Source organism: Leptosomus discolor, chromosome 3, assembly GCF_034619465.1.
Source record: "Leptosomus discolor isolate bLepDis1 chromosome 3, bLepDis1.hap2, whole genome shotgun sequence".
Lineage (NCBI taxonomy): Eukaryota > Metazoa > Chordata > Aves > Leptosomiformes > Leptosomidae > Leptosomus > Leptosomus discolor.
In genome coordinates, this window is record NC_141393.1 from 71,154,562 (window position 1) to 71,167,210 (window position 12,649).

The 12,649-nt window shown below is 54.8% G+C and overlaps 1 protein-coding gene across 1 annotated transcript; it reads left to right on the top strand.

Annotated features, from left to right (window-relative positions):
- Nucleotides 1-27: 27 nt before the first annotated feature.
- On the top strand, nt 28-10,106 carry PRDX6 (peroxiredoxin 6). The gene is made up of 5 exons (XM_086462827.1): nt 28-128; nt 2,373-2,529; nt 7,062-7,208; nt 7,798-7,944; nt 9,388-10,106. The coding sequence occupies exons 1-5, from the start codon at nt 37-39 to the stop codon at nt 9,517-9,519; spliced, it is 675 nt and encodes a 224-aa protein (XP_086318953.1). The 5' UTR covers nt 28-36; the 3' UTR covers nt 9,520-10,106.
- Nucleotides 10,107-12,649: the final 2,543 nt, after the last annotated feature.

A 12,649-nucleotide genomic window follows, 5' to 3' on the forward strand; every position in this document is an offset into this window, starting at 1 on the left:
CCGAACGGAGCCGGAGCGGGAACGGGAGCCGGAGCCATGCCGGGCTTGCTGCTGGGCGACGAGGCGCCCAACTTCGAGGCGGAGACCACGCAGGGCCGCATCCGCTTCCACGACTTCCTGGGAGACTCGTGAGCACCGGGGGGGGGGGGGGGGCGGAAAGCAGCGGGACCGGGGAAAGGGGAGCTCTGCACCGCCGGCGGGGCGCCGGCCCTCCGCGGGGCGCAGGTGGTGCCGGGGGAGCAGGGGGAGCTCGGCGGGAGGCAGACAAGGCAGTGGGTGGCTCTAGGGCCGGCCCCGGCGGGGGAAGGGGCCGGTCGCCGGGCAGCAGCGCGGGGCACGGTCCCCGGGGGCCCGTTGTCCTCCCCCGCCGGCGGGCCGAGCCGGGCCTGGCTCCCGGGCGCCAAGGGCGAAGGGTTTCCTTCCAGATGAGCACGCCGGTGAATTGCGTGTGCGAGCCCGGCTCGACCCCGGGTGGGAGCCTTGCAGGCCGTGTCACTCCCACGGGCGTGTGACCGGCGTGAGGAGGCAGAGCTGGGCCAGTCCGTGCCATGGGCTTGTCCCAAAAGTGGCTTTTTTTCACGTCGAGCCGCAGCGGCACCTCTCCCGGGTGGGCTCTAGGGGCGCGGGAGGGCGCCGCGCCTGGGCCGGGCAGCCGGGCACTGCGACTTTCCAGGGGAGTGCGGTGGCGAGGTGCACACCGGCTCCTCCGAGAGGGCAGAGCCGCCTCTCCCCGTCTGCTCCCATCCCCTCCTGCGGGCTACATGGCAAGAGGGCGAGCCGAGCCTTCAAGGAGAGGGAAGAGGTGCTCTGAAAACGGCAGAGCCCAAGGAAGGGCAAAGCCAGGCTTGCCAAAAGCGGCTCTCAGTCCGGGCCAGCCGCAGAGATCAGCTCATGTGTCACATGTGTCCCTTGTGAGTGAGCCCGGGTGTGCGAAGGTGTGTAATCGAGCAGTGGCACAGGGCTCTGGTCCTGTTTGAGGCCAACATGGAAAGCAGCGTGACTCCAGGCACTGTTTCCCACAAAGCCTGTTGCTCCATTTCTGGCATGAGCGGGAGGGTGCTGGCACAGCACATTTGGGACTCGCTCCCGGCAGCGCTTGGCAGGCTTGAATCAGCATTTGAGCCCGCTTCTGTCAGCGTTGTGAGCTTGGGCAAATGGGGAAAAAGGAACCTTCTTAACAAGAAAATAAGCAGCAGGGCTTCTTAAAACTGGCTGTTCCAGCCTGATCACCCACATGGCAGCTTTGTTGGCCAGCTTCTACTCAGTTATTTACTGCCTTTTTATTCAAGTAATATACTTGTTGAATAAAGAGAGGCTTGTAGCACCAGCGGCCAGGTAGCTGCCCTGTAACTGCATGGTGAGCCGTGGCAATCGCATGGCTCTGGCAGAGCTGCAGGGTGCCTCACTTGATCCCTCCAGCTGCGTTCCCAGATCTCTTTAAGACAGGCCTTTCCCCAGCTGCTGTGTCGTGCAGCTGGATTTGCTGAGCACTGGGGGCCAGGTGAAGAGCGGTGCAGTAAGCCCTCTGAGCGTTGAGCTAAGAAATAGTGCGACAAGTCTCTGGCAGGGAATTTTATGTGCTGCGAGTAGCTTTGCATTAGCCTCTGGAAACTCCTGAGAGCTGGGAGTCATTTTGTCATAAGCCAGCCTCACTGCTGGGCTGCATTGCTGCCTTTCTCTGTGCGCTGTAAAGTGGGCTGGCTGGTATTTGCCTGCTCTAAGGACTGCAAGATCCACCGATGGGGAAGCAGTGGGGAAAAGTGAGGTGGCAGTGTTGTTGTAACTGTAGCCATAATGTGATGTTAACTTCTGGCCTCCCCTGTTAGTCGATTAATTCTTATTTTTTCATTCAGTACGTTCGGCAGCGGTTGGGTTAAGGTTTGGTCCTGTCCCATTCTTTAAAGTCGCATGATACACATGGGTGTTTCTCCTCACAGTGGTTGATGAGTTATACCGAGTAGTGAATAGCCTTGTAAATCGGTAATGACCTCTGCAATAATGTGGCTGGCAGATTGGCATCTATGTCCTCTCGCACATGTGGTCTCTGGGTACAGAGTGTACCTGTGGCTCCCCAAAACTTTCTCTTGTGGCATGGTGTCCACCTCCATAAGCCATTCCAGCATCCCCTGTGGGTTCCTGCAGGGAGAGGGGGACTGAGGCGCAGGGAGTTTCTCAGAGCATGATGAATGGGACCTGTCTCGTCAAGGCTTCTCATGATAGGATAGGAAGGGTTCCCAGGGCAGGATTTCCACTCAGCAGAGAGATGAGCTGTTCCCGCAGTAGTCTCCATGCAATCCAATCTGTACAGTGTTTTGTCTGCAGTACAAGCTGGAACGATGTCTCACGAGCCGTCTCCTGCTCTCTTCTTTCAGATGGGGCATCCTCTTCTCCCACCCACGGGACTTCACACCCGTCTGCACCACCGAGCTTGGCCGGGCAGCAAAGCTGGCGTCCGAGTTCAGCAAGCGCAATGTGAAGATGATCGCCCTCTCCATTGACAGCGTCCAAGACCACCTCTCCTGGAGCAAGGTACGGGCCGTGGGGAGGCGCAAGGGGAGCTTGCACTGCTGCCTTGCTCTGAAGGCCAGAGGAAAAGCCCACACAGAACAGAGCACAGGCTTGGAACTGCGTGTCTCGAATGCCAAAGCAGGTAGGATAGGAGGTGGTAAAATTCAGTGCAGGAACAGGAAGATCTGCTCCAACTTCATGGAGCACTCCACAAGTCCCAGGCACTCTGTGCACTGACACTTTGAAACAGTATTACTGCTGTCCTACATACCCGAAAGGGTAAAACGTATGTGAAGGTGATACTAAAAGCCCAGAGGAAGGCAGTCTATCCACAGATCCTCAGAAAGTTTTGTAATAAAACAAGAAATGAAAGGAAAGGAAGCATCAGAAGTGAACACACAGTCTTCAAAGGGTGCAGTTCGTGCCCAAGCAGGTAAAAGAAAACAGAGAACAAACAGGGGCACGTTAAACATAAAACCACAAGTAGGAGAATTGTTAAATATAAAACCATCATGAAGGAGTATAAAAAAGGTTGGAAATGAAATAGCGTGCTGAAGGAACATAAAAGGGACTAATGAAAAACTTCAAATGCAGCCTCAGCAATGGTGTGCTGCCAGGGACCGTGACTCCAGGGCTCGTAGGTGGTAGGGGTGTAAAATGAGCATTTCAGACAGATATGGCCAGAGTGTAAAAATCCCTGGGTGAATTACCTGCCTCTTTCTTTGCTCTTAACATTGGGAATGTTCTCACGCATTCTCCGGGGTTGAGACATGTGTGCAGTAAGAGGTAGTAAAGGTGAGAAATTTCCACACTCAAACATTGTTTCGTGACTGACTGGCTTTAAAAATTACCTGATTGCCTTATTGCTTAAATTGACCTTCGTACCTGAGCGGTGTGTGGCCCATGTCCCACCAAGCCTCAGAAGGGCCTGGAAGAAACAGCATACAAATCCCACACCAGTAAAGGAGATTTCTGTGCTGGTCAAACTGACTGAAACCACCAGCCAAATTAGCAGATAACATCCTATTCTTTAATGGGAGTTAACAGAAAGTTTGAGTTGTGCTTTTGTAAGGGAGTCTCACCTCCTGGTTGGCTAAAGCCCTTTGAATAACTATAGGGTATTGCTGACTTTGTAAAAGTCCTTGAATTTCCAAGAAGCTTTTCAACAAAATCAGCTTTGTGAAGGGCAGGCTCTTTTCTGCAGGGAGACGGGAGGAAGCAGTAAATCATTTCAAGGGAGGGAAGCAGTGAGCTCCCTTGAGAGTCTGCAGGGACACGTGGGGTTCAGCATACTCAGGTGATCTGGAAAAGAGATGAACAACGACACGACTTTGCTGAAGCTATGCAATTATTCAGTGCTACCTCAGGTAAAACCAGGAGAAGTTGCAGAACAGCCTCTCAACGCTGGCTGATGGGAGGCAGAGTAGCACGTTTGGAAAACCTTCCAGAACAAGCACAGAGAAAGGCAGAGGGCAGCGGTCCAAGCTGCGGTGAGCTTTCTATGAGGCTGGGAGAGGCCTCAGAGACAGTGGTTTGGAAATGTCAGCTCAGCACCTGTCAAAAAGAAAACCCTGAAAGTCCTGCAGAGCAAAAGAGCCAATTGGTGAAGTCAAATCCGTGTCAGACTGGAGCGTTCCATGCAGCCTGTGTTTGAAATCGCCCTTGTCGCAGACTACAGAAAAAGGTGCAGAGGGGGAACAAAGCTGCCTGCAGATTTGAGCTGGTTTGCTTCAGTGCAGAGTCAGTGGCGTTCTTTAGCCTGGGAACGGGAGGACATGTCAGGCTGCAACACCGTAAGCGGTGGAGGGAGCGTGGAGGAGCAATGCACGCAGCACGCGTGTGTTGTGGAGGATGGGGATGTTATTTGTCTGCTCTTAGACCTTGCCCATGCATGTGATCCTTTTCCTTTGTCCTTGATGAAGCAAAGAACTTCAGATAACATGAAGAGCTAAACTGCTAAACAAGGAAGGCAAGTCTTAGGTCCTGCCGCAAGTCTGAGACAGGAGCGGTGCCCCAAGGTTCTCCTGCCCAGCCATGGCAGGGGGGAGGAATAAAAAAAAAGAGCTTCACAGAGATACCGAGCCTTGGCAGAAGCTGCCTGTCTGGACAAAAGCAGTCTTCATTAAATGCTAGATTGAGATCTAGAAACTGTGTTTTCCTTCACTAGATCTTAGAGAAAAGTCCTAGGAGTGAGCAAAACTTTGGTCAGACCTCTCTGTGTAACTTTTCTTTACATACCTATGCTTTCTCTTTGGATGAAGCTGTTTTATCCGGACCACAGCCTGTGAAGGAAACAAGTGGGCAGGAGAGATGGCTGGAATCCTGCGTGAAAAAACAAAGAAACTTCTGCTTGCTTTGCTACCAAATTTCAGTGGGCAGATGGGGCCTGGAAAAGTGGGACCAGAGTATAGCAAATAATTCTTATGTCACTTTGCTCAGCTTTGCTTTCCCAGCCAAAGATGTCACTGCTGTTCTTAGCCATCCCCAGCCAAGACCCAGAGGCTTGCTGCAGGACTCAGAACAAACCTGTAGCTCACCCAGGGACTGATCCCACTCTCCTGCCTCCCCAGTCTGTGCACTGCATCTCCAAGGGTTGGCTGAACGCATGTGCTGTGCTGAACGCAAGCAGGGTTGGCTGGCATGTGCTGTGCATGTCAGAGGAGGTTTCAGTGCTCTCTTTGGCCACTGATGCCTTCGCCTTGGTGAGTCAGGGGTGAATAAATCACTCTAGCGATGTCTGGTTTCAGCTTGGACTCTGGAAAGAAAAGTAGTTCATTAGGAAATGAGTGAGTCTTGGGTGTCTTATTGCAAAATAGGGTGGTGTTTGTGAGGCTGTTTTGTACAGAGATCCCCAGGTCATGAAATTACGTGCATTTTGGAACGAGTTACAGTTCATATATTGCCTCTCAGAAGCTCTCTTCATCCTCCAGCCCGCACTCTGAAGAGAGGGGGTTGTGTGTGTCACTGTCTGACCTTCATCTACAGCCTCCTGCAACTCTGTGGGGCATGCAGAAGCATTTTGCCTGGGCTGGCCTCTCTGGCTCTGTTTTCCTTCCCTGCTCTGCTTTGACGAGACAGGTCTGCAGGAGAACAGAACCGATTCCTTCCTTCCAAGGCAGGCCTGACCACAACCCAGCCGAGATAAGCAGCCCCTTTTTGCAGCGCAGTGCTGACTCAGAAAGCCCTGGGGAGAAAACAAGCGAAGAGAAAAGCTGGAGAGGAAACACCTTGCCACACGTGCACCACTTGACCTGCTTGCAGCATCCGGAGCAGCTCGGGCAGGGTTACAGGCCTTTGTGTCGCTACTGTCAGCCTGGGAGGGCTGAGGAGTGGTGCAAGGCCTGCCTGCTCTTGCTGCCTCTGGCATGCAAGCAGTGCAGCAGTGGGCAGTGCCAAGGGGCAGTGTTTCCAACCCTTCCCTCCTCGAGTTCCCTCTGAGCCTGTTCTCCCACGTTCAAAGCCCAGGGAAGGCAGAGGGCTTGTACATTCCAATTATCAGCTCAGCTGATAACGCACCACAGTGGTGCATGGGAGGCACTGGAGTCAGTTTTGTCCCCTTGTAGCGTAAAGGGGATGAAAGGAACGGGCAGCTCTGTTCTGGGGCAGAAACCTTGGATTAAACTTGCTTTAATGCTGGCAGCTACTCTGCTTGTGCTGCCTTGAGCAGGCTCCTCCCAGCCCCGCTGTGGCTCAACGTGACCCGTATGGGTGCTACCACAAACTACAAGGATAACTTGAATGCTTTGCCCAAGTCCAGCCCGGATTCAGAGACCCTCAAAATACAGTTTCCCTGTGAAGCAGGTCAAGTTTGGACTAGCACAGGGAGCAACCTCATAAACTATGGTCACAAGGGAGAGCCTGCCCAGCTGTGGAAGGAGATGTTTTTCTCTTCTGTCCCAGCCATGGTTCAGAAAGCAGCATGCAGTGTCCCAGCACCTGCACTCAGACTTTCACTCTGTTTTCAAGAGTTAAGTAAGCTAGGAGTGACTTGCTGAATGGAGCTGGTCCCTCACAGGTCACAAGACCTGTGAAGTGTTTGACACTTGACCTTTGTTAGCTGTAGAGCAGCTGGTTTGCTCTACCACTAGAGAAACTGTTCCTTAAGAGCACAGTCCAGTTCAGGCGTGACACGAGCACTTCTGTCAGTAGTGCTAGATCACACCTCTGTTCTCAGGGGAAGGTGGGTGACTCTCCCTGTGTCACTAGCACGGGCAGGACTTCCCTATTTCTCCATACCCACTGCCTGGGCAAAGCAGCTGGTTCGCAGGCAGTTTCAGAGGTGAGCGACCGGGTGTGAGCATAGACAGATGAACCTCTAAGAATGAGGCAGAGTGTGAGCCCCTGTCCGTTCTGTCCAAGCCTGTAGACCTTGGGGCCAAGCAAGTCACAAGCTCCTGTAGAGCAGCTGCTGAACATGTTTCGGCACGGCCCCTCTGCAGGAGCTTGCCCCACACACATAAAGCCTGCGTGGAGGTCTCCCTGCCCGGCCTCTGTCTCCCACGGTGGTACTCACAACAGGGAGCATGAGCATGCCAATGTTTTCTTCTCTGCAGGACATCAACGCATACAATGGGGAACAACCTGAGGAGAAACTCCCCTTCCCCATCATTGCTGATGCGAACCGGGAGCTCGCCATCAAGCTGGGCATGCTGGACCCAGACGAGCGGGACAAGGACGGCATGCCCCTGACGGCTCGCGTGGTGAGTACCTGGCCCTGGAGCACCGCTGCACGGCAGCCTCCTCAGCAGTAGGCATCGCCCGCCGTCCTGCCCTGTGTCCCTGGGGCTGGGCTTGAAGGTGGGGGCAGCTTACCCAGGTGGCCACGACCATCTTCAGGAGCTAGGTGGACTTCCTTGGGCTGTGCTGCAGGAAGAGGCTGGCGCAGCGCTGGCCTGCTGGCAACAGCTCCATCTTGCTGTTGCGGTCAGCTCACCCTGGTTGTGCCTGTCCTGACGTAGAGGGGATGAAAGCGCTTGATCTGCTGGACTTTTCCTTCTCCCCTCCCATGCTTGCATTAGAAGGGCACAGGTCAAGGAGGGATGAAACATTTGAAGTAGCAAAACAAGCTGGCATTGGAAACAGGACCTCCCAGAGCAAACGCTGTATTCCCTGTGCCTGGGCATCACTTGTTGCTCTAGGAGATCCCCACTGTGGCATCTCCCCTATCCCAACACCTTCGATCAAGCAGGCCACCTCCCAGGAAAGGGAGGAGCAGCAGGGCTGAGCAGATCCAGCAGGGCAGTTGGACAAACATATGCCCAGCCCCTGACCCTGTCTCCCTGTGCTCAGGTGTTTGTTTTTGGCCCGGATAAGAAGCTGAAACTCTCCATCCTGTACCCAGCCACCACTGGGAGAAACTTTGATGAGATCCTGAGAGTGGTGGACTCCCTGCAGCTGACAGCATACAAGAAGGTCGCTACCCCTGTGGACTGGAAGGTGAGGAGGGGAGCAAAGCTCACAGGTGGACACTGAAAACGTGCATTGAAATGTCAACCAGCCTCCCTTAGAGGGGGACCCATGGGGTGGGGAAAGCTGCTGAGGTCCTGGGACATGAGATAGATCCCAGCCCAAGCCCCGGTGCTGTTGCAGCCTGTAGTCAGCCATAGGAACCTCCTGTCTCTGCCCTCAGTCCCTGGTGCAAGCAAATACTGGGCTTGGCCCTTGGCTGTCAGTACTTGAGCGTTGGGCCAAGGCAGGTCCTGCCCTGTTGTCTGTGATAAGGAAGGGCATTACCAGGGGTTAGTGTGCCAAAGTTCACTCCCAGCCAGCGAAGCGGCAGGCACGGGGCTCCCCTCCCTGGGCCAGCTCGCTGCTCTCCTGCTGTTGAGCCAGGAAGGGCCAGTATCGGCACGGCCCCGCTTTGCCCAGCACGTACACAGCCGAGTCCTATCCTCGTGGAAAATTACTGGTTGAATTTGCTTAGTTGTGGCCATCCCTGACAGTAGCATTATTTAAAACTCCCCAAAACAGTTTGGGCAGCCAAGATAAAGCAAGAACATGCAGCACAGTCTGGCTGCTTTAGCTAGCCAGTGTGCTTCCTCAGCCCAGCAGAGCTGCTCAGCTCCTGGACCTGTCCTGCTGCTGGCTTTGGTAGCTCTTACTGGGGAAGCCTGCCTGCCTGGAGCCAGAGGACACACCCTGCTGTTACAGGGTGTCCTGGAGAAGTCTTCCTGTGTTTTGAAGGAGGACCGGCCCCCCAGAGCACTGTCCCAAACACCTGCTCCATCTGGGCAGGAAGGCCCCGTGGGCACAAGCCTTGGAGTTTGAGTTAACTGGGGTATCAGTGCACTTCACTGTGCCTCTCCACCCCTCAACAGCAGCATCCACAGACTGAGGGTACAAATTGCACCATCATCTCCTGGGGCAAAGCAGAGCATGGAGGCAGCTTTGTATCTGAAAACTCTTCTCCCGCAGCACAAGCTCACAGCGGTGTGGGGTGGCTCACCCACCAGCCCACCCCCCAGGGAAGCATGCCATTCCCTGGGGCTTGGCACGCCAAGGGGGAGCCAGCACCTCCTGTCCAGGGCCACCTTGAGTGATAGGAATGGATGAGCAGCCTCGGGCAAGCTGCACTCCCTCCTGCATCATAGAGATGCCCCAATTCCCCTCTCATTACTTCCTGTTCCCGTGGGAGTGCTGTGGGGAAGAGCTGGGCTGTGGGATCCCGTTGGCAGGGCTGGCAGATGGCACAGCTCTCCCTTTTGAGATCACCCCCACCTCCCAGTGGAGCTCCCACTCGGACTTCGCTGCTGGCTCCAGGCAGAGCTGCAGGGGAGTGCCTGGGGCGCTGGGGCTGAGTGTTCATGGGGAGGCAGTGTCATCTGCCAGCAGGGACGTGCCACCAGCATCCAAGGCTCACAGTTCTCATCTGCTCCCCAGCCTGGTGACAGCGTCATGGTCGTGCCCACCTTACCTGACGAGGAAGCCAAGAAGCTCTTTCCCAAAGGAGTCTTCACAAAGGACCTCCCGTCAGGCAAGAAGTACCTGCGTTACACCCCGCAGCCAGAGTGAGCAGGTCTGCCCCTCCGTCCCGCCGGGCTGCACGTCGTTTGGCGTCAGGAACCTTCCCCGTGCCCAGCTCCTGCCTCCCTGACCCTGTGTGATCAGCAGCCTCATACCATCACACTGATGGTGCATCACAATACTAAACCAATCCTCCCCATCCCTTTTATCCTCCACATCCCCTCCAAACTAAAACCCTGGGTGTTTTCTTGCCTTGAATCAGTCCCACAAGGAAGAGGTTAGCAGAGCAGTGAGGGCTCCAGGTCTCGCACTGTGGAGTCTCTCCTGTTTGGCACCGGCCCAGCTTTTCCCAGAGGCGGGTGAGAAGCATGGTGTCAGCAGCCAGGCCCTAGAGGGGTGTCCTGCCGGGCTCACACGCCTCCCATTGGGGAGCTTCGGGAGTTCCAGACTGCTGTGTGCCTTTCGGAGCAGCTATCACTAACGTGTTAACACCTTTGCCTGGCCCTGTGCGTAGGGGAGGAGCTGCAGAGCCAAATCTCTCACTTCTTACTGCTTTCTCATCTCTTGCTGGAAGTTGATTGTTTTCCGGTTTTATGGAAGAGGGAATAGAGCAAATAAACTGATCTTCAGTACTACCTGCAGTATCCCGCGTCTGCTTCTGCTGGCGTCCACAGCACCCTACACCATTTGCTGTGTTCCCTGTGGCTGCGCAGCTGGGATGTGTGCCCATGCTCCTGGGTGGGGGGCAGCGGCACAGATTGCCCTTGTTCCTGCTCTGTAAATAAGGCACCTTGGAAACGCAGGTTGTCCCAGGGCACCTGGTCTCAGAGAAGGCAGCAGGGGCCAGGGCAGCTGTGCTGCCCCTGCTTTGCAGCAGAGCCTCGGTGGTGGGAAGGAGGAGATGTCTGTGCAGGGAACATGCCTCAGCCTGGCCTGCCGTTAGCTGCAGGGGTCCTACCCTGCTTCCCAGGGCATGAGTGGGTGTGATAGAAGCCATGTGCACTCCCTGCTCTCCCACATCTACATCTCTGGGATTTGTCAAGAGCTGAGCGATGTTTTAATACAATGCTAGGAAAGAAACCTCACCAAGCATCTCCTAGGGTGTCCGCCAGCACCTCTCGGTGCCCAGCGCAATCAGCCACACTCAAAATGAGCGGCTGTTAAAGACACTGGCTGGCTCGGGGCACAAAGGTACCCCGCAGCAAGCAGGGACTAGTAGGGTTGATGCGGATGGTAAGCAATGCACTGGATGCAAGGAGGTACCTTCCAGCACCCTGCAGACCCTAGCCCCAGGGCAGCACACACACCCACCTGGGATGTGGCCTGGCAGTCCTCGGACAATGTCCAGAGCCGCCAGCTCCTCCTGCCACCAGTCACTGTCCTTCACCCCAGCGTGCAGGGCAGGCTACTCTGCTGAGGACATTCTTCCCCAAACACGGCTGTGTTTTAGAGAACTCCCTCTTTCATTACCAAAAAATATAAGGGGTTATATTAATATTTAATTGCCCTCAGGATCTATACAGTGAATATTGTTATTTTTCGCCAAATGATAAATGAACCTTGATTATGAAATTTGCATTATCCCCATGTATTACTTTTACTAGAAGATAGAAACACCTGGTCTTTGGGTTGACTTTTGTTCCCCCTCTTTCATTCTGCAAGAAGTGGGAGTGGGCTTTGCAATTTCAAAGGGGAAACATCTCTTTTCTGTGTAGTTTTTCAGCCTTACCAAGTTTGACAGCTTCTCTAGTTCCCCCTGGCTGGGCTGCGCGAGCTCCTGGGTTTCTTGCTGTTCCCTCGGCACACAGCCCTTGCCTTGATCTGGTTTCCTAAGGGAAAAAGAGTTGTCTGACCCCACCCAGAGCTTTCCAACCTACTGCCTAATTTCTTGGAAGCTTGAGGACACGGCCCCACGGCAAGCTTTGTGCAAACAGGCTGCTCTGAGCATCCCCAGGGAAGGGGCACTGCAGGGTGAGCTCAACCTCTCTGGGACACCAAAGAAGCCACCTGCGAGTCAGGACAACAGGGAACAAGTCCCATTACCAGACCCAGAGGCTTAAAGCTGGCAGGGGCAGCTGCTGCTCCCACTGCCAAGCCAGGCAGGGGCTGATGGCTGAAAGCCCATGAATTCGTGCCTGCTCTCCCACACCACTGTGGCCCCAGAGGTGCAAGCCAGCCAGACGGACTCAGGCAAACACAGGGTTTGGTTCCAGTACAGGTCGAGTGGTTTTCTTTTAATCCCAGAGAAGTGAAATGCAACATTTGTTCGAGTTGGTAATAACATCCAGAGACAGAAGTCCAAGCCCCCTACTCGGTAAAGTCATTTGTGTTTAAGGCACTCTGCAAAACCAGCTTTCCTCTTCTTCCAGTTTTCCCCACGCGGCAGCAGAATACCTGGTTTGGTCTTTTCTCCATAGCAACACCCACACATCCTGGCTCTTCTCACCATCTTTGGGAACTGGTAACAGCAAATCCAGTGGGAGCCGAACGGAGAAACACCAGGAGGCCGGGTCAATAAATACAGACAGGCATGGGAGGGAGCACAGCCCCTGGGGAGGGGGCATGGGGGCTTCAAGCTTCTGCAGGAAGGGGACAGGCACTGACATGATCCCCCTTCCTTTCTCTCCCCCCCAGCTCCAAAAAGGGATGGGGGCACGGGGGCCCACAAGCATCCTCCCCAGCGGCACTCCCAAACATGCGACAGCACCCCAAAACATGGTGGGCTGGGCAGGGGGGGGACCCAGCTGCTCCCACCATACAGCAGAAATGACCCCCCGACTTCCAGCCGTAAATAAATACCAATAAATAACTTAAACCTTAAATAAATAAATAAATAGATAGATAGATAGATGGATAGATAGATAGATAGATAGATAAATAAATAAATAAGTGACCCAAGGATGGGGACGGAGGCGAGGGGCACCCCAAGGCCCAGGGCAAGGGGAGTGTGCGGGTGGGCATTTCCGTGACCTGCCCCTCCCTGAGATGACAGGGTGCTGGTGCGGAACGGCAGGGCGCAGGGACGGTGTCCCACGGGGCTGTTGGACAACCGAGCGCGGGGGTCCGGGTGCTCATCCCTGGTGTGGGCTCTGCAGCTGGGGTTCCCGCTCGGGGGCCCCATCAGTATGGCTGTGGGCCACTGGGACATGAGCCAAACCCGGACTCGCACACGGGAGCT